At 49.0% G+C, this 18,539-nt stretch overlaps 1 protein-coding gene across 3 annotated transcripts in view; it reads left to right on the top strand.

The window, feature by feature from the left end:
* The window catches only part of sirt3 (sirtuin 3), a 57,125-nt gene that overhangs the window by 2,098 nt on the left and 36,488 nt on the right, over positions 1 to 18,539 (top strand). For 2 of the 3 annotated variants that reach the window (XM_070870354.1, XM_070870357.1), the window contains exons 2-3: positions 6,337 to 6,490; positions 7,173 to 7,358. In XM_070870354.1, the coding sequence (XP_070726455.1) occupies positions 6,337 to 6,490; positions 7,173 to 7,358 (340 nt within the window). The remainder of the gene's footprint in view (positions 1 to 6,336; positions 6,491 to 7,172; positions 7,359 to 18,539) is intronic. The other variant, XM_070870356.1, reaches the window with a different exon arrangement.

Raw genomic sequence — 18,539 nt, 5'->3', positions numbered from 1 at the left:
AACTGTACACAGTACTGCAGGTGTGACCTCACCAATACCCTGTACAGTTGTAGCAGGACTTCTCTGCTTTTATACTCTATCCCCCTTGCAATAAAGACCAACATTCCATTTGCCTTTCTGATCACTTGCTGTACCTGCATACTCACTTTTTGTGTTTCATGCACAAGGACCCCCAGGTCCCTCTGTACTGCAGCACTTTGCAATTTTTCTCCATTTAAATTGTAATTTGCTTTTCTATTTTTTCTGCCAAAGTGGATAACCTCACATTTTCCCATATTATACTCCATCTGCCAGATTTTTGCCCACTCACTTAGCCTGCCTGTATCACTTTGCAGATTTTTTGTGTCCTCCTCACATTTTGCTGGTTAGGGTCAAGGTTAGGGTCAGGGTTAAGTTAGGGTCAGGGATGGGTCTGAGTTGGGGTTAGGGTCAGAGATAGGATTAGGGTCAGGTGCACAATGCCAGGAGTAGGCGAGCAGAGACTGCGGGAAATCAGAGTGAGGGAATATGGTGCTGGTCCGCGGCACCTCTTGTGGGCAACAAGAGCCCATCAGTAGCAGCCAGGCACTCACGGGCGGTGCTCGGAGCCTGAGCTTTGGGCTGTAGCTGGCAGAGCTTGAACCCCGCCCTGGTGAATATTCACTCCTTAACCCAAGTTCCTGAAGACAGAACTAAAAATAGAATAAAACAAAGTGAAAGTGCGAGCCACTCCGGAGGCAGGGAGGGTGATGGGAAAGAGCCGGGGGAGTGGGACGAATGGGATCGCTCTTTCATAGAGCGGCACAGGCTCGATGGGCCGAATGGCCTCCTTCCATCAGTGCTGTGGGATTCCATGATGATACCATTCATTTCTAGATAGATCGTCCAGTTAGTCACAGTCAGGGCAGCTCTCTATCCTTCACAAACCTGCCTAGATCTAGTTTACAAACCCATTAGAAACATAGAAACATAGAAATTTATAGCGCAGAAGGAGGCCATTTCAGCCCATCGTGTCCGCGCCGGCCGACAAAGAGCCGCACGGCCCTTGGTCAGCTGCCCTAAAGGTTACATATAAACCTATCAACAATGACGGAAAGGCAAAGAGCACCCAGCCCAACCAGTCTGCCTCACATAACTGCGACACCCCTTATATTGAAACATTCTACACTCCACCCCAACCGGAGCCATGTGATCTCCTGGGAGAAGCAAAAACCAGATAAAAACCCAGGCCAAGTTAGAGAGAAAAAATCTGGAAACATTCCTCTCCAACCCATCCAGGCGATCGAAACTAGTCCAGGAGATCACCCTGGCCGTATTCTATTCCCTGCAGTACTTACCATTATATCTGTGCCGTCCAACAAAAGGTCATCCAGTCTAATCCCAATTACCAGCTCTAGGTCCATAACCCTGCAGGTTACTGCACTTTAAGTGCACATCCAATCATCTCTTAAAAATGGTGAAGGTTTCTGCATCCACCACTCTTCCAGGCAGCGAGTTCCAGATTCCCACAACCCTCTGCATAAAGAAGCCCCTTCTTTAAATCCCCTCTAAACCTTCTACCAACCACCTTAAAACTATGCTCCCTCGTAATAGATCCCTCCATCAATGGAAATAGGCCCTTACTATCCACTTTGTCCAGGCCTCTCAATATTTTGTACACCTCAATGAGGTCTCCTCTCAACCTCCTCTGTTCCAATGAGAATAAACCCAGCCTATCCAATCTGTCCTCATAACTAAGATTCTCCATTCCAGGCAGCATCCTGGTAAATCTTCTCTGCACCCTCTCTCGTGCAATCACGTCTTTCCTATAATACGGCGACCAGAACAGCACACAGTACTCCAGCTGTGGTCTAATCAAAGAATTATACCATTTAAGCATAACCTCCCTGCTCTTATATTCTATGCCTTGGCCAATAAAGGCAAGCATTCCATAAGCCTTCTTAACCACCTTATCCACATGGCCTGCTACTTTCAGAGTTCTGTGGACAAGCACTCCAAGGTCCCTTTGTTCATCTACACTATTAAGTGGCCTACCGCTTAATGTGTATACCCTTTCTTTATTAGCCCTCCCAATGTACATCACCTCACACTTCTCTGAATTAAATTCTATTTGCCCACCTGACCAGTAGATTGATATCCTCCTGCAGCCTATGAGTTTCCTCTTTGTTATCAACCACACAGCCAATTTTAGTGCCGTCTGCAAACTTTTTAATCATACTCCCTATATTCAAATCTAAATCATTGATATATACCACAAAAAGCAAGGGACCCAGTACTGAGCCCTGCGGAACCCCACTGGAAACATCCTTCCAGTCACAAAAACATCCATCAATCATTACTCTTTGCTTCCTACCTCCAAGCCAATTTTGGATCCAACTTGCCCTGGATCCCATGGGCTTTAACCTTCATGACCAGTCTACCATGTGGGACTTTATCAAAAGCCTTGCTAAAATCCATATATACTACATCGTACGCACTACCCTCATCGATCCTCTTGGTTACCTCCTCAAAAAATTCAATCAAGTTAGTCAAACATGATCTTCCCTTAACAAATCCGTGCTGACTGTCCCTAATTAATCCTTGCCTTTCCAAATGTAGATTTATCCAGTCTTTCAGGATTTTTTCCAATAATTTTCCCACCACTGACGTTAGGCTGACAGGTCTGTAATTACTTGGTCTATCCCTTTTACCCTTCTTAAACAAGAGTACTACATTAGCAGTCCTCCAATCCTCCGGCACCATGCCCAGATCCAAAGAGGACTGGAAAATGATGGTCAAGGCCTCTGCTATTTCCTCTTTTACTTCGCTCAACAGCCTAAGATGCATTTCATCCGGGCCTGGGGACTTATCTACTTTCAAAGCTGCTAAACCCCTTAATACTTCCTCTCTTGCTATATTTATTTCATCCAGAATATCACACTCCTCCTCGATAGCAGTATCTGCATTACCCCTTTCCTTTGTGAAAACAGAGGCAAAGTATTCATTAAGAACCCTCCCAACATCTTCCGCCTCCACACAAAGATTACCCTCATTGTCTCTAATAGGCCCTACCCTTTCTTTAGTTACCCTCTTACTCTCAATATATCTATAGAATATCTTAAGGTTTTCCTTAATTTTACTGGCCATGAATTTCTCGTGCTCTCTCTTAGCATTCCTAATGCTCTTTTTAATTTTGCCTCTTAACTTTCTATATTTCTCTAAAGATTCTATAGTATTTAGCTGTTGGTATATGACATAAGCTTCCCATTTTTCTTAATCCTCGCTTGTAAGTCCCTAAACATCCAGGAGGCTCTAGAATTATTTTTCCCAGCCTTTTTCTTTAAGGGCACATGTTTGGCCTGAGCCTTCCGGATCTCCTCCTTAAATGCCTCTCAATGTTCCGACACTGATTTACCTACAAGTAGCTGTTTCCAGTCCACCATGGCCAAATCACTCCTTAACTTAGCAAAATTAGCTTTTCCCCAATTCGGAACTTTTATTCTAGGCCTCTTCTTGTCCTTATCCATAACCAAATTGAATCTGACTGAATTATGGTCACTGGCATCCAAGTGCTCCCCCACTAATACCCCTTCAACCTGCCCAGCTTCAGTCCCCAAAACTAAATCCAAGACCGCCCCCTCTCGTGTTGGGCTTGCTACATACTGACTAAAAAAGTTCTCTTGGATGCATTTCAAGAATTCCGCACCCTCTATACCCTTCACATTAAATTTGTCCCAATCAATATTTGGATAGTTACAATCCCCTACTATTACTACCTTATGGTTTTTGGACTTCATTGTGCTGACGGCATGGCTCGCCCTGAGCTCGCACAGTTTGACCCCTGTCCTTAAAGGGGCCTCACCGTGATGGGGGAAAACACTTGGGGATCACTTCGGGTCAGGCACAGGTCCTGCCATTGCATCGTGGGTATTTAGACAAATTAATAAACGTTTCTCAAACACATTGCCTAAAGGTGGCAGCCTAGATTCTCAGCTTGTGTAAGGAGGGGCAGTACTGAGGGAGTGCTGCACTGTCAGAGGGGCAGTACTGAGGGAGTGCTGCACTGTCGGAGGGGCGGTACTGAGGGAGCGCCGCACTGTCGGAGGGGCAGTACTGAGGGAGTGCTGCACTGTCGGAGGGGCGGTACTGAGGGAGCGCCGCACTGTCGAAGGGGCAGTACTGAGGGAGTGCCGCACTGTCGGAGGGGCAGTGCTGAGGGAGTGCCGCACTTTCTGAGGGGCAGTGCTGAGGGAGTGCTGCACTGTCGGAGGGGCAGTACTGAGGGGACGCTGTACTGTCGGAGGGTCAGTGCTGAGGGAGTGCCGCACTGTCAGAGGGGCAGTACTGAGGGAGCGCTGCACTGTCGGAGGTGCAGTGCTGAGGGAGTGCCGCACTGTCAGAGGGGCAGTACTGAGGGAGTGCTGCACTGTCGGAGGTGCTGGCTTTCAGATGAGATGTTAAACTTAGCATCTACATTCTTAGGTGAACGTAAAGGTCTAACGGCAATATTCTAGGAAAAGCAGGGGCGTTCTCCCAGGTGTCCTGGTCAATATTTATCCCTCAACCAACATCATTAAAACAGATTATTTGCTCATTATCTAATTGTATTTTGTGGGAACTTGCTGTGTGCAGATTGACTGCCACGTTTCTTACATTCCAACAGTGACTGTAAAACGCTTTGGGACATCCTGAGTTGTGAAAGGCAAGTTGCCACATCGGATTTTGTCGACCTGTAGTCGGGGGCCTCATTGAAAACTCGCTCCGGTGATGTCATCCGGACCCCTCGCAATTTTAACACAAAATTACAGAAGTGCCGCCCAGCTTCGGACCTGCCAGTAAAAGCTGTCGGGATTGGCCTCTGGTGACTATAGATTAAAGGGGGTCTCAGCGGGGGACCAATGGGTCACTGGAGCTGCTGCTGCCTCAATTCCCAGGACAGATTCCAGCATCCGGATCACATTAAAGTGTGGCCTGAGAGTCTGAATTAGTCAGACATGTCACTCGGCCTGCTTCCCCTCCCCCCCACACGCCCGATTCCCGTCCAGGGTAAAATTGTACTGAGCTGAAAGTGTCTCTTTCCTTCTCCTCCACTGCTCAACAGCACCTGCATCATCCGTGCATTGAGGGGTTAATGGACGAGCCGTTAAACCGAGGCCAGTCTGCCCTCTCGGGTGGGTGTAAAAGATCCCATGGCTACTATTCAAAGAAGAGCAGAGGAGTTATTCCCCGGTGTCCTGTCCAATATTTATCCTTCAATCAACATTACAGATTATCTGGACATTGCTGTTTGTAGGGGCTTGCTGTGTGCAAATTGGCTGCCGCGTTTCCCACATTACAACTGTGACTACACTCCCAAAGTACTTCATTGGCTGTGAATTGCTTTGGGACGTCTGGTGGTCGTGAAAGGCGTTATATAAATGCTGATTTTAAAGAGACAGGCAGTGATGGAGAGAAAGTAATGAGGGGCCTTTTAGGCAGTGAGGTGAACATCATTGAAAGGTTTACTGTTCAGTCAGCCGAATCCTGTGCTCCCAACAATCCCCGCTCACAAGGAGAGCCGACCTCTGCTTCTAATAGTGAACCCTGGCCGTGGGATCCTTTACAGCCAGGTCGGTTTAATGTCCCATCTGAAAGCTGGAACTTTCGACAGTGGAGCGCTCCCTCAGTACTGCCCCTCCGACAGTGCAGCATTCCCTCACTACTGCCCCTCTGACAGTGTAGCACTCCCTCACTACTGCCCCTCTGACAGTGCAGCACTCCCTCAGTACTGCCCCTCTGACAGTGCAGCACTCCCTCAGTACTGCCTCTCTGACAGTGCAGCACTCCTTTAGTACTGCCCCTCCGACAGTGCAACGCTCCCTCAGTACTGCCCCTCCGACAGTGCAACGCTCCCTCAGTACTGCCCCTCCGACAGTGCAGCATTCCCTCAGTACTGCCCCTCCGACAGTGCAGCACTCCCTCAGTACTGCCCCTCTGACAGTGTAGCACTCCCTCAGTACTGCCCCTCCGACAGTGCAGCACTCCCTCAGTACTGCCCCTCTGACAGTGTAGCACTCCCTCAGTACTGCCCCTCCGACAGTGCGGTGCTCCCTCAGTACTGCCTCTCTGACAGTGTAGCACTCCCTCAGTACTGCCCCTCCGACAGTGCAGCGCTCCCTCGTACTGCCTCTCCAACAATGCAGCACTCCCTCAGTACTGTCCCTTTGACAGTGCATCACTTCCTCAGTACTGCACTGGAGTGTCGGCCTGGATTTTATGCTCAAGTCTCTGGAGTGGGACTCGAACCCATGACCTTCTGACTCAGGCGAGAGAGAGAGTACTACCCACTGAGCCACAGCTGACACACAAGTAGTGAATTGTATTCTGTCTTTGTTTCAGTTGACAGGATGAGTTTTGCGTTGTATCACAGACTCGGCCAGACTCAGCCGTCCCCCCTCGTCTCCTGGTGGTTACAGTGCAGCATCAGGCAGCTCCAAACCTGGACTGTGGCCGGGCTCAGCGTCCACAGACAGGCGCACAGCAGGACTCCAAGGTATGAGGCATGTTTTACGTGAGTCGTAGTTACACCGTTACGGATTTTATGGTAGGAATGACGGTGGGGCTGACAGCGCTCACCATTGTCAGCGTGGAAATCGGACAGCAGCTCGCGGCGAGTGCACGCGCGCAGTGAGCTTGGGAACTTACGTAGCGGTGTGGTGTCCCTGTCCTTACCTCATACATACACACTAAACTCGCCAGAGAGGGATCGGGCTTGTCCATTTTAACACTGTGATAAGGATAAATTATTGCCAAACAACCTCTCTGGCACCAAAAATTATAAGGTGGAATCTCAGTCCTTCAGATTATAATTATTGTTTCAAAAAATAAAAAGATGAATACTTTTACTTTTAATTTTTCCTTGTCTCTTTTATCTCTTTCCATTAATCCAGCCTTTCTTTCCCGCTCTTTATTTCACTTTCTGTCCATGATGTGACATTGCATTCACTGTTCAAACCGACACTTCCTGGTTCAGACTCTGCGCTGCTCATTAACTATTCTTTGATCTGATTGGTTAAGGAGCTGCTTGCTCTGTTGACACGTGTCCCAGATGTCCTGTAGAGGGCGCTGCACTGTTTGCATGTCTGGTTGGCAGCGATTGGCCCAGAGAAAGTCCAGCTGCCGCTGCTCAGGGCAAATTCTGGCCCTTCCTGATGATGTTTTGTGTGTCGCTGCAGAACCTGTTGCGTGAATTGTCCATCAGCCGCGCCTCCCATCCGCCACATCATCAGTGGGAAGGGCAGCGGTGAGAGAGTGCAGACACTGGAGGACGTGGCCAGGCTCATTCGCAACAAGGAGTTCCGGCGCATCGTGGTGATGTCTGGTGCGGGGATCAGTACACCCAGCGGCATCCCTGACTTCAGGTAACACCCACCCGGCCGCACCGGGAGACTGCGGCTTCGAGTATCCGCCAACAGCGCTAACTAGCAATCAGTAACGTTACCTAGCAGCAGACTGTAGGTGCTGGTGAGCGTGAGGGATTGCACTGCGATATTAACCGGAAAAACCTCCCGATCGCTCTTCTGATGGGGCAGTGCACAATATTAGAACATAGAAATAGGAGCAGGAGCAGGCCATTCGGCCCCTCGAGCCTGCTCCACCATTCAATGAGATCATGGCTGATCTTCTACCTCAACTCCACTTTCCTGCACTATCTCCATATCCCTAGAGTCCAAAAATCTATCGCTCTCAGCCTTGAATATACTCAACGTTCAGCATTCACAGTCCTCTGGAGTAGAGAATCCCAAAGATTCACCACCCTCTTCATCGCTGTCTTAAATGGCCGACCCATGGTTCTAGACTCTCCAGCCCGAGGAAACAGCCTCTCAGCATCTACCCTGTCACTCCCCCCCAGAATCTTACATTTTTCAATGAGGTCACGTCTCATTCTTCTAAACTCTAGAGAGTATAGGCCCAACGTACACAATCTCTCCTCATAGGACAACCCTCTCATCCCAGGAATCAAGCTAGTGAACTTTGATGCACCGTTTCTAAGGCAAGTATACCCTTCCTTACATAAGAAGACCAACACTGTGCACAGTACCCCAGGGGCTAGATTTTACACTTTTGTGCAGATCGCCCAAAAATGGGCGTTATTTCCGGTGTGGGCAGTAAAAATAGGTTTTCAGATCGCCGGCTTGTCGCCCATTTTCAAAGCCCCTAGTCTCCATTTTAAAAATTGGGCGTTACCACGAGCGATATGAAATGGGTGTTGGTGTTAAATCATGCTGACCTTCAGCCGTAAAGTGTCGCCGTCCTTAGCAACGGCATGGCAACGCACGTTTCTTGCGATTCAGGAGGTCAGGGGTCATCATTACATGCGCAGAAGAGGAGACAGAGAGAGAGGGAGCAGAGAGGGACTGAAAGTGTGTGTGGCTGTGGTGTGTGTTTGTTTGGCTGTTGTGGAAGGCACGAGGGAGATTCACCAGCAGCAAAAGCCTACTAAGCACCAAGAACATAGTTGGCACCGAGTTTTTGTCCAACAAATAATATATAACATGGAAGGGATGGAGGAGGCCCTGGAGCTGGTAGCCAGGAACACTGGTGGCAGAGGGCAGGAGCGTGGCACTGCACCCCAAGGTGTCGCACGCCCATTGCCAACCACACATAGGAGCAACACCTTGCTTCTGGCTTGGAGCACGTTCCCACCTCGGGACCGTCCTCTCCCGTATCCGTCCAAGCAGCGGTTCTACCGTCATCCCCCCCGCCCCCACCCCCCCAATGAAGCAGTGCCTGAGGAACTCATCAGCCTGGCGGCTTGGAGTTAGGAGGGGAAGAGGTAGAGGTGGGGAGGCGAAGTGGGGGGGCGCAGGAAGGAAAGTGAGGTGCATGGCCGCAGGTGTTGTCTGGAGCATATTTTTAGGTTGCTGCTGCTATTTTGGTGGGAGGGTCAGGGCAAGGGCGAGGGGGCTTCCTTGTTGGTTTGCATTTGTGTTCTGTATTGCGGGAAATGTGATAAATTTGTTGTGTGCTGGAGCGGTGGTGAGGTGGGGTGGTTTTTACAGATAGACTTATGATTTCAGACAAATGGTCGGTTTAAATGTTTTTATTTAACATAACCTTGTTGCGCATCGGCTCAGATAGCTGCACCGTTACACACTGGTGATTCTTAACATGAAAGGGTATAATTACACTTAACTTGAATCAACAAAGTTTAACTGTCACCAAGGTGATGCCCACCATTGATGTATGACCTGCACACCCAGCAGTGTTGCAGCTTTGTAAATACCACCAACATTCTTTCAAGCAAAGCGCTCATTTATGAGCTCCTGGCGTAAGAGTCTTGCAGCTATGTAGCCACCACGGGCCCTTTCCTGTGGACTAGAGGGGGGCGGGGTTATGGCTTCAGCATCAGCCTGATTGTCTGGCCCGAGGTCAGTGTTCACCTCCTCGTCCTCCTCTTCCTCTCTCTCCTGAGGTGCACCTTCAGACCCTTCTGGCAATTCTTGTCCCCTCCTGATTGCCAAGTTGTGTGGCATGGAGCACACCACCATGAATTGAGCTATCTGCTCAGCGAGGTATTGAAGCTCACGTCCTGAGTGGTCCAGGCATTTAAAGTGCTGCTTAAGCACTCAATGCTTTTCTCGACGATATTGCGTGTGGATCTGTGGCTGTCGTTGTATCACTTCTCGGCCGTGGTGTGTGTGTCACACAGGTCATCAGCCAAGTGGCGAGGCCATATCCTTTATCACCAATCATCCAGCATTGACCTTGTGGCTGATTGTTAAACAAGTCAGATACAGCGCTCTCACGCAGGATGTGAGCATCATGGATGCTGCCCGGAAATTTAGCATTCACTGCCATTATAATTTGCTGGTGGTCGACAATGAGTTGCACATTCAGGGAGTGGAATCCCTTGCGGTTCCTGAAAACCTCTGCATCCTGAAAAGGTGCCCGCATCGCGATGTGCGTACAGTCTATTGCTCCATGCACCTTGGGGAAGTTAGCAATTCGGTAGAATCCTAAAGTCCTCTCAGTCTGAGCCTCCCTGATCATAGGGAGCTGATAAAGTCTGTCCTGTGTGCGTATAGGGCTTCAGTGACCTGTCGAATGCAGCAATGTGAGGCATGCTGAGACAGACCGCAAATGTCACCAGCTGAGGCCTGAAAAGAACCCGAGGCGTAGAATGACAGTGCCGCGGTGACCTTGACCTTGACTGACTGTGCATTACTGATAGTGCTGGCAGGCTGCAGATCTCCCCTGATGTGCTGGCATATCTCACTGATAACCTCTTTGTGGAAGTGCAGTCTCCGAAGGCAGATGGTGTCGCACAAGTTGAGGTAAGAATGCTTCTCCCTGTACTTGCGGCGGGTGTAATGTCTGGTCCTCCTCATCAGTCTGTCACGTCTTACATTGGGCACATGATGCTGTCGAGCACACTTTCTGCCATCTCGAGTCTGCAGCATGTGCGTGGTCATCAAGAGAGGGTGAGAAAGGACAGGCCCCATTCCAATAGCTATCTGTTTTCCACCAATTGTTCACAAAGAATGAATGTCCCCACTAAGACACCTAGTAAATTCCAATCGTCCACGGTATGATAAGATGTTTGTCCAGATGTTCACATCACCGCCAAACACCTCCAGAGTATATCCGAACTCCTCCGAGGTTGAAGCAGAACAGCCTTTTAAATGATGCGACCTGTGATTTAGAACATGGCGTCCATACCGTTGTGAGTAGTTCCAGTTAGTTCCACTTTTTCCCAGCGTTTTTTTTCCGGCGAGCGATATTGTCAGCGAGATGTGTGCAAGGTGATATGAGTAAGGATGGGCGATATTCTGGGTGTTAGTTTTGACAAATGTGATCTTAACGACAAAAACCAGTGGCTGGGCGGTATTACTAAATCTCAGCGTTAATTACGTGCCGAAAGTAACGCTGGGCGATATTATGAGCATTGGGATCGCCCATTCTAATGATTCCACCCAAAAAAAGTGGGCAGGCGATATTATTTTTTCTTGGCGTTACGCACATACGGAAAGTAACGCTCAGCGATAAGTGACCGAGGAATGGGTGTCAGTTTCCATTTTGTGGCTAAATGGGGGATATCTGGGCGTTACACGTCATTTCAGCGTTAAAATGGATGTTAAGTGAGTGTTATGCATGCAAAAATAATGGAAAATCTAGCCCCAGGTGTGGTCTCACCAAAGCCCTGTACAATTATAGCAAGACATCCTGGGGCTGAAATTGCCCCTTTCTATAAGGCCAGTGGTTGCCTGAAAATGGCGGCCACAGGTTGGTGCAGAATGGCCAGAGAGTCTCCACGGAGGAGCCGCCATTTTAGAAATTGCCCGTGCTCAGGTTTGGAGCAGTGTACAGGACCGACTTGAGCACAAAAAAATCTAGGCTAACACTCCAGTGCAGTGCCGGAGGTGCTACCTTTCAGATGAGATGTTAAACCGAGGTCCTGTCTGCTCTCTCAAGTTGATGCAAAAGATCCCATGACACTATTTTGAAGAAGAGCAGGTGAGTTTTCCCCGTTGTCCTGGCCAATATTTATCCCTCAATCAACATAACAAAAATAGTTTATCTGCTCATTATCGCTTTGCTATTTGTAGGAGCTTGCTGTGCACAAATTGGCTGCCAAGTTTCCCACATTACAACAGTGACTACACTCTAAAGGTACTTCATTGGCTGTAAAGCACTTTAAGACGTCGGGTGATCATGAAAGGCGCTGTATCAATACAAGTCTTTCTTTGATCATTTAATTTCATAGTTCCTCTTTGCCTTCCCAGTTGTTTTTTGGACTTCTCTCCCAATCTCTTCATATTCTCCCTTATTATGCACTCCCCTGTTGTCTATGTACTTAATGTATGCCTCGTTCCTTACCCTCAATTGTTCCCTTATTGTGGCAGAGATGAAGTTATCCACTTTGGTAGGGAATGTAGAAAAACAGAATTTTTTTTAAATAGCAAGAAACTATTGAATGTTGGTGTTCAGAGAGATTGAAGTGCCCACATACAGGAAACACACAGAGTTAGCGGGCAGGTACAGCAAGCAATTAGGAAGGCAAATGGCATATTGGCCTTTATTGCAAGGGGGTGCCGAAATTGCCCATCATCCGAAATGAGTTGCACCGACCGCTCTTGAAGTGTTCCAGCCGCCCCAATGCAGGGGGCGGACAATCCGGAGAAGATTTTTTCGAGCGGGGCAGCAGTGGGGGCGGGTCAGAGTCGCTAACGCTCAAAGTCATCAGCGCTGTTAAAGGGGAGGGCCACTGTGAACTCTGCAGCCACTTCAGTTGTTGTGTATCTGTGAAGCATGCACTCCCATGTTCCGCCACCAGGGAGCTCATCCCCTGAAGTCCCAAGGGATCCCAGCATCCCTTGGGAGCACTGTATATAAGCCGGCCCCTAAGGCCTGTTCCTCACTCTGGAGTGTCTTATTAAAGACTGAGGTCACTGTTACTTTAACCTCCCTTTGTGAAGCCTCATCTGTGTTAGGAACACAATAACTGGCGACGAGAATACGAATCCAACGCAAAGTTGCAGCAAACTGTGGGCATCCTGGAGAAGTTCTCGGAGGGTGAGGACTGGGAAGCCGATGTTGAACGGCTAGACCAGTACTTTGTAGCCAACGAGCAGGACGGAGAAGGAAACGCTGCAAAAAGGAGAGCGGTCTTCCTCACAGTCTGCGGGGCACCGACCCATAGCCTCATGAAGAATCTTCTGGCTCCGGTGAAACCCACAGATAAGTCGTATGAGGAGCTGTGTACACTGGTTCGGGAGCATCTTAACCCGAGGGAGAGCGTGCTGATGGCGAGGTATCAGTTCTACATGTACCAGCAATCTGAAGGTCAGGAAGTGGCGAGCTACGTCGCCGAGCTAAGGCGACTTGCAGGACAATGTGAGTTTGATGGCTACCTGGAGCAAATGCTCAAAGACTTTTTTGTACTGGGCATTGGCCACGAGACCATCCTACGAAAACTTTTGACTGTAGAGACACCGACCCTCAGTAAGGCCATTGTGATAGCACAGGCGTTTATGTCCACCAGTGACAACACCAAACAAATCTCTCAGCACACAAGTGCTAGCAATGTTCAGAAATTAACTGGAACTGTGTTTGTGAGCAGAACTGTACAGGGCAGAAACCACGAGTCTGCAATGGCCTTAGGTGACCCAGATGACTCAGAATCCCCAACAAAGGATGAATGCAAGGCAGTTCACACCTTGTTGGCATTGTGGAGGCTTCCATTCAGCCTACTCATGCCGCTTCAAAGGGTATGTTTGCAAGAGCTGTGGAACAATGGGGCACCTCCAACGAGCTTGCAAACGAGCTGCAAGCTCTGCAAAACCTGCTAACCACCACGTGGCAGAGGAAGATCAGTCCATGGTGGATCAAAGCAATTTCAAGCCTCAGAGAGAGGAGGCAGATGCTGAAGTACGCTGGGTGCACACATTTTCTACGAAATGTCCACCTATAATGCTAAATGTAAAATTGAATGGCTTACCTGTAGCCATGGAACTGGACACTGGCACTAGCCCATCCATCATGAGTAAAAAGATGTTTGAGAGACTGTGGTGCAACAAGGCATTCAGACCAGCCCTGAGCCCCATCCACACGAAACTGAGAATGTACACCAAAGAGCTTATCACTGTCCTGGGCAGCGCCATGGTCAAGGTCACCTACGAGGGCACGGTGCACGAACTGCCACTCTGGATTGTCCCGGGCGATGGCCCCACACTGCTTGGAAGGAGCTGGCTGGGCAAAATCCACTGGAACTGGGATGACATCCAAGCACTATCACATGTCGATGAGGTCTCATGTACCCAGGTTCTGAACAAATTTCCTTCCCTTTTTGAGGCAGGCATTGGAAACTTTTCCGGGGCGAAGGTGCGGATCCACTTGGTCCCAGAGGCACGGACCCATTCACCACAAGGCGCGAGCGGTACCTCACGTGATGAGAGAGTGGAAATCGAGCTGGACAGGCTGCAATGTGAGGACATCATCTCCCCAGTGGAATTCAGCGAGTGGACCAGCCCGATTGTTCCAGTACTCAAAAGTGATGGCACGGTCAGGATTTGTTTCTCGCTACAGGATCAATACCTGCTACATAAGGCAGACGACCTATTTGCGATGCTGGCAGGAGGCAAGACGTTCACCAAGCTTGACCTGACTTCGGCCTACATGACGCAGGAGCTGGAGGAGTCTTCGAAGGGCCTCACCTGCATCAACACGCACAAGGGACTCTTCATCTACAACAGATGCCCGTTTGGAATTCGGTCGGCTGCAGCGATCTTCCAGAGAAACATGGAGAGCCGACTCAAGTCGGTACGACACATGGTGGTTTTTCAGGACGACATATTGGTCACAGGTCGGGACACCGTCGAGCACCTACAAAACCTGGAGGAGGTCCTCCAGCGACTGGATCGCGTAGGGCTGCGGCTGAAGAGGTCGAAATGCGTCTTCTTGGCAACAGAAGTGGAGTTTTTGGGGAGAAAGATCGCAGCGGATGGCATTCGGCTCACAGACGCCAAGACAGAGGCTTTCAGGAACACGCCCAGGCCACAGAACGTCACGGAGCTGCGGTCGTTCCTGGGACTCCTCAACTATTTTGGTAATTTCCTACCGGGGTTAAGCACCCTCTTCGAGCCCCTACATGTGTTGTTGCACAAAGGTGAGAACTGGGTATGGGGAAAAAAACCAAGTAATTGCTTTTGAGAAAGCCAGAAACATTTTATGCTCCAACAAGCTGCTTGTGTAAAAGACTTGTGCTAGCATGTGACGCGTCATCGGACGGAGTCGGGTGTGTATTACAACAAGCTAATGTGGCGAGGAAGTTGCAACCTGTCGCCTATGCTTCCAGGAGCTTGTCTAAGGCCGAGAGGGCCTACAGCATGATTGAGAAAGAGGCATTAGCGTGTGTATTCGGGGTAAAGAAAATGCATCAGTACCTGTTTGGCCTCAAATTTGAGCTGGAAACCGATCACAAGCCCCTCACATCCCTGTTCGCTGAAAACAAGGGGATAAATACTAATGCCTCAGCCCACATACAAAGGCGGGCACTCGCGCTATCAGCGTATAACTATACCATCCGCCACAGGCCAGGCACTGAGAACTGTGTGGTTGCTCTCAGTCGGCTACCATTGCCCACCACGGGGGTGGAAATGGCGCAGCCTGCAAACTTGTTGATGGTGGCGCAGCCCACAGACTTGTTGATGGTCATGGAAGCATTTGAAAATGATAAATCACCTGTCACGGCCCACCAGATTAGGACTGTGACTCGCCAAGATCCTCTGCTGTCCCTAGTAAAAAAACTATGTACTGCATGGGAGCTGGGCCAGCATCCCCGTTGAAATGCAAGAGCCAATCAAGCCGTTCCAGCGGCGAAAGGACGAGCTGTCCATTCAGGCAGACTGCCTGTTGTGGGGTAACCGCGTAGTGCTACCCAAAAAGGGCAGGGAGACGTTCATCTCGGATCTCCACAGCTCACAACCGGGTATAATAATGATGAAAGCGATAGCCAGATCCCACGTGTGGTGGCCCGATATCGACTCTGACTTAGAGTCCTGTGTACGGCAATGCAGCGTATGTGCTCAGTTGAGCAACGCGCCCAGAGAGGCACCACTAAGTTTGTGGTCCTGGCCCTCCAGACCATGGTCGAGGATCCATGTCGACTATGTGGGCCCGTTTCTCGCTAAAACGTTCCTGGTAGTGGTGGATGATTTTTCAAAATGGATTGAATGTGAAATAATGTCGGGAAGCACCACCACCGCCACCATTGAAAGTCTGAGGGCCATGTTTGCCACCCACGGCCTGCCTGACATACTGGTCAGTGACAACGGGCCATGTTTCACCAGTGCCGAATTTAAAGAAGTCATGACACACAATGGGATCAAACATGTCACCTCGGCCCCGCTTAAACCAGCCTCCAATGGGCAGGCAGAGCGGGCAGTACAAACCATCAAACAGAGCCTTAAACGAGTCACAGAAGGCTCACTCCAAACCCGCCTGTCCTGAGTAATGTACAGCTACCGCATGAGACCCCACTCGCTTATAGGGGTGTCCCTGGCTGAGCTACTCATGAAAACCAGACTCTCGCTGGTTCACCCCAACCTGCATGATCAGGTAGACGGCAACAAAATGTAAATGATGGTCGCGCCACTGTGTCACGGGAAATTGATTTGAATGACCCTGTGTATGTGCTAAACTATGGACATGGTCCCAAGTGGATCACGGGCACGGTGATAGCTAAAGAAGGGAGTAGAGTGTTTGTAGTCAAACTAGACAATGGACAAATTTGCAGAAAGCACCTGGACCAAACGAGGCTGCGGTTCACAGACATAGAAACATAGAAACATAGAAAATAGGTGCAGGAGCAGGCCATTCAGCCCTTCTAGCCTGCACCGCCATTCAATGAGTTCATGGCTGAACATGAAACTTCAGTACCCCCTTCCTGCTTTCACGCCATACCCCTTGATCCCCCGAGTAGTAAGGACTTCATCTAACTCCCTTTTGAATATATTTAGTGAATTGGCCTCAACTACTTTCTGTGGTAGAGAATTTCACAGGTTCACCACTCTCTGGGTGAAGAAGTTTCTCCTTATCTCGGTCCTAAATGGCTTACCCCTTATCCTTAGACTGTGACCCCTGGTTCTGGACTTCCCCAACATTGGGAACATTCTTCCTGCATCCAACCTGTCCAAACCCGTCAGAATTTTAAACGTTTCTATGAGGTCCCCTCTCACTCTTCTGAACTCCAGTGAATACAAGCCCAGTTGATCCAGTCTTTCTTGATAGGTCAGTCCCACCATCCCGGGAATCAGTCTGGTGAATCTTCGCTGCACTCCCTCAATAGCAAGAATGTCCTTCCTCAAGTTAGGAGACCAAAACTGTACACAATACTCCAGGTCTGGCCTCACCAAGGCCCTGTACAACTGTAGCAACACCTCCCTGCCCCTGTACTCAAATCCCCTCGCTATGAAGGCCAACATGCCATTTGCTTTCTTAACCGCCTGCTGTACCTGCATGCCAACCTTCAATGACTGATGTACCATGACACCCAGGTCTCGTTGCACCTTCCCTTTTCCTAATCTGTCACCATTCAGATAATAGTCTGTCTCTCTGTTTTTACCACCAAAGTGGATAACCTCACATTTATCCACATTATACTTCATCTGCCATGCATTTGCCCACTCACCTAACCTATCCAAGTCACTCTGCAGCCTCATAGCATCCTCCTCGCAGCTCACACTGCCACCCAACTTAGTGTCATCCGCAAATTTGGAGATACTACATTTAATCCCCTCGTCTAAATCATTAATGTACAATGTAAACAACTGGGGCCCCAGCACAGAACCCTGCGGTACCCCACTAGTCACTGCCTGCCATTCCGAAAAGTACCCATTTACTCCTACTCTTTGCTTCCTGTCTGACAACCAGTTCTCAATCCACGTCAGCATACTACCCCCAATCCCATGTGCTTTAACTTTGCACATTAATCTCCTGTGTGGGACCTTGTCGAAAGCCTTCTGAAAGTCCAAATATACCACATCAACTGGTACTCCTTTGTCCACTTTATTGGAAACATCCTCAAAAAATTCCAGAAGATTTGTCAAGCATGATCTCCCTTTCACAAATCCATGCTGACTTGGACCTATCATGTCACCTTTTTCCAAATGCGCTGCTATGACATCCTTCATAATTGATTCCATCATTTTACCCACTACTGAGGTCAGGCTGACCGGTCTATAATTCCCTGCTTTCTCTCTCCCTCCTTTTTTAAAAAGTGGGGTTACATTGGCTACCCTCCACTCGATAGGAACTGATCCAGAGTCAATGGAATGTTGGAAAATGACTGTCAATGCATCCGCTATTTCCAAGGCCACCTCCTTAAGTACTCTGGGATGCAGTCCATCAGGCCCTGGGGATTTATCGGCCTTCAATCCCATCAATTTCCCCAACACAATTTCCCGACTAATAAAGATTTCCCTCAGTTCCTCCTCCTTACTAGACCCTCTGACCACTTTTATATCCGGAAGGTTGTTTGTGTCCTCCTTAATGAATACTGAACCAAAGTACTTGTTCAATTGGTCCGCCATTTCTTTGTTCCCCGTTATGACTTCCTCTGATTCTGACTGCAGGGGACCTACATTTGTCTTTACTAACCTTTTTCTCTTCACATACCTATAGAAACTTTTGCAATCCGCCTTAATGTTCCCTGCAAGCTTCTTCTCGTACTCCATTTTCCCTGCCCTAATCAAACCCTTTGTCCTCCTCTGCTGAGTTCTAAATTTCTCCCAGTCCCCAGGTTCGCTGCTATTTCTGGCCAATTTGTATGCCATTTCCTTGGCTTTAATACTATCCCTGATTTCCCTAGATAGCCACGGTTGAGCCACCTTCCCTTTTTTATTTTTACGCCAGACAGGAATGTACAATTGTTGTAATTCATCCATGCGGTCTCTAAATGTCTGCCATTGCCCATCCACAGTCAACCCCTTAAGTATCATTAGCCAATCTATCTTAGCCAATTCATGCCTCATACCTTCAAAGTTACCCTTCTTTAAGTTCTGGACCATGGTCTCTGAATTAACTGTTTCATTTTCCATCCT

This window comes from Pristiophorus japonicus, unplaced genomic scaffold (genome assembly GCF_044704955.1).
Source record: "Pristiophorus japonicus isolate sPriJap1 unplaced genomic scaffold, sPriJap1.hap1 HAP1_SCAFFOLD_1333, whole genome shotgun sequence".
NCBI classification, from domain to species: Eukaryota; Metazoa; Chordata; class Chondrichthyes; family Pristiophoridae; genus Pristiophorus; species Pristiophorus japonicus.
Note: the sequence above shows the minus strand (reverse complement) of the source record. Positions and strands in the feature narration are given on the sequence as shown.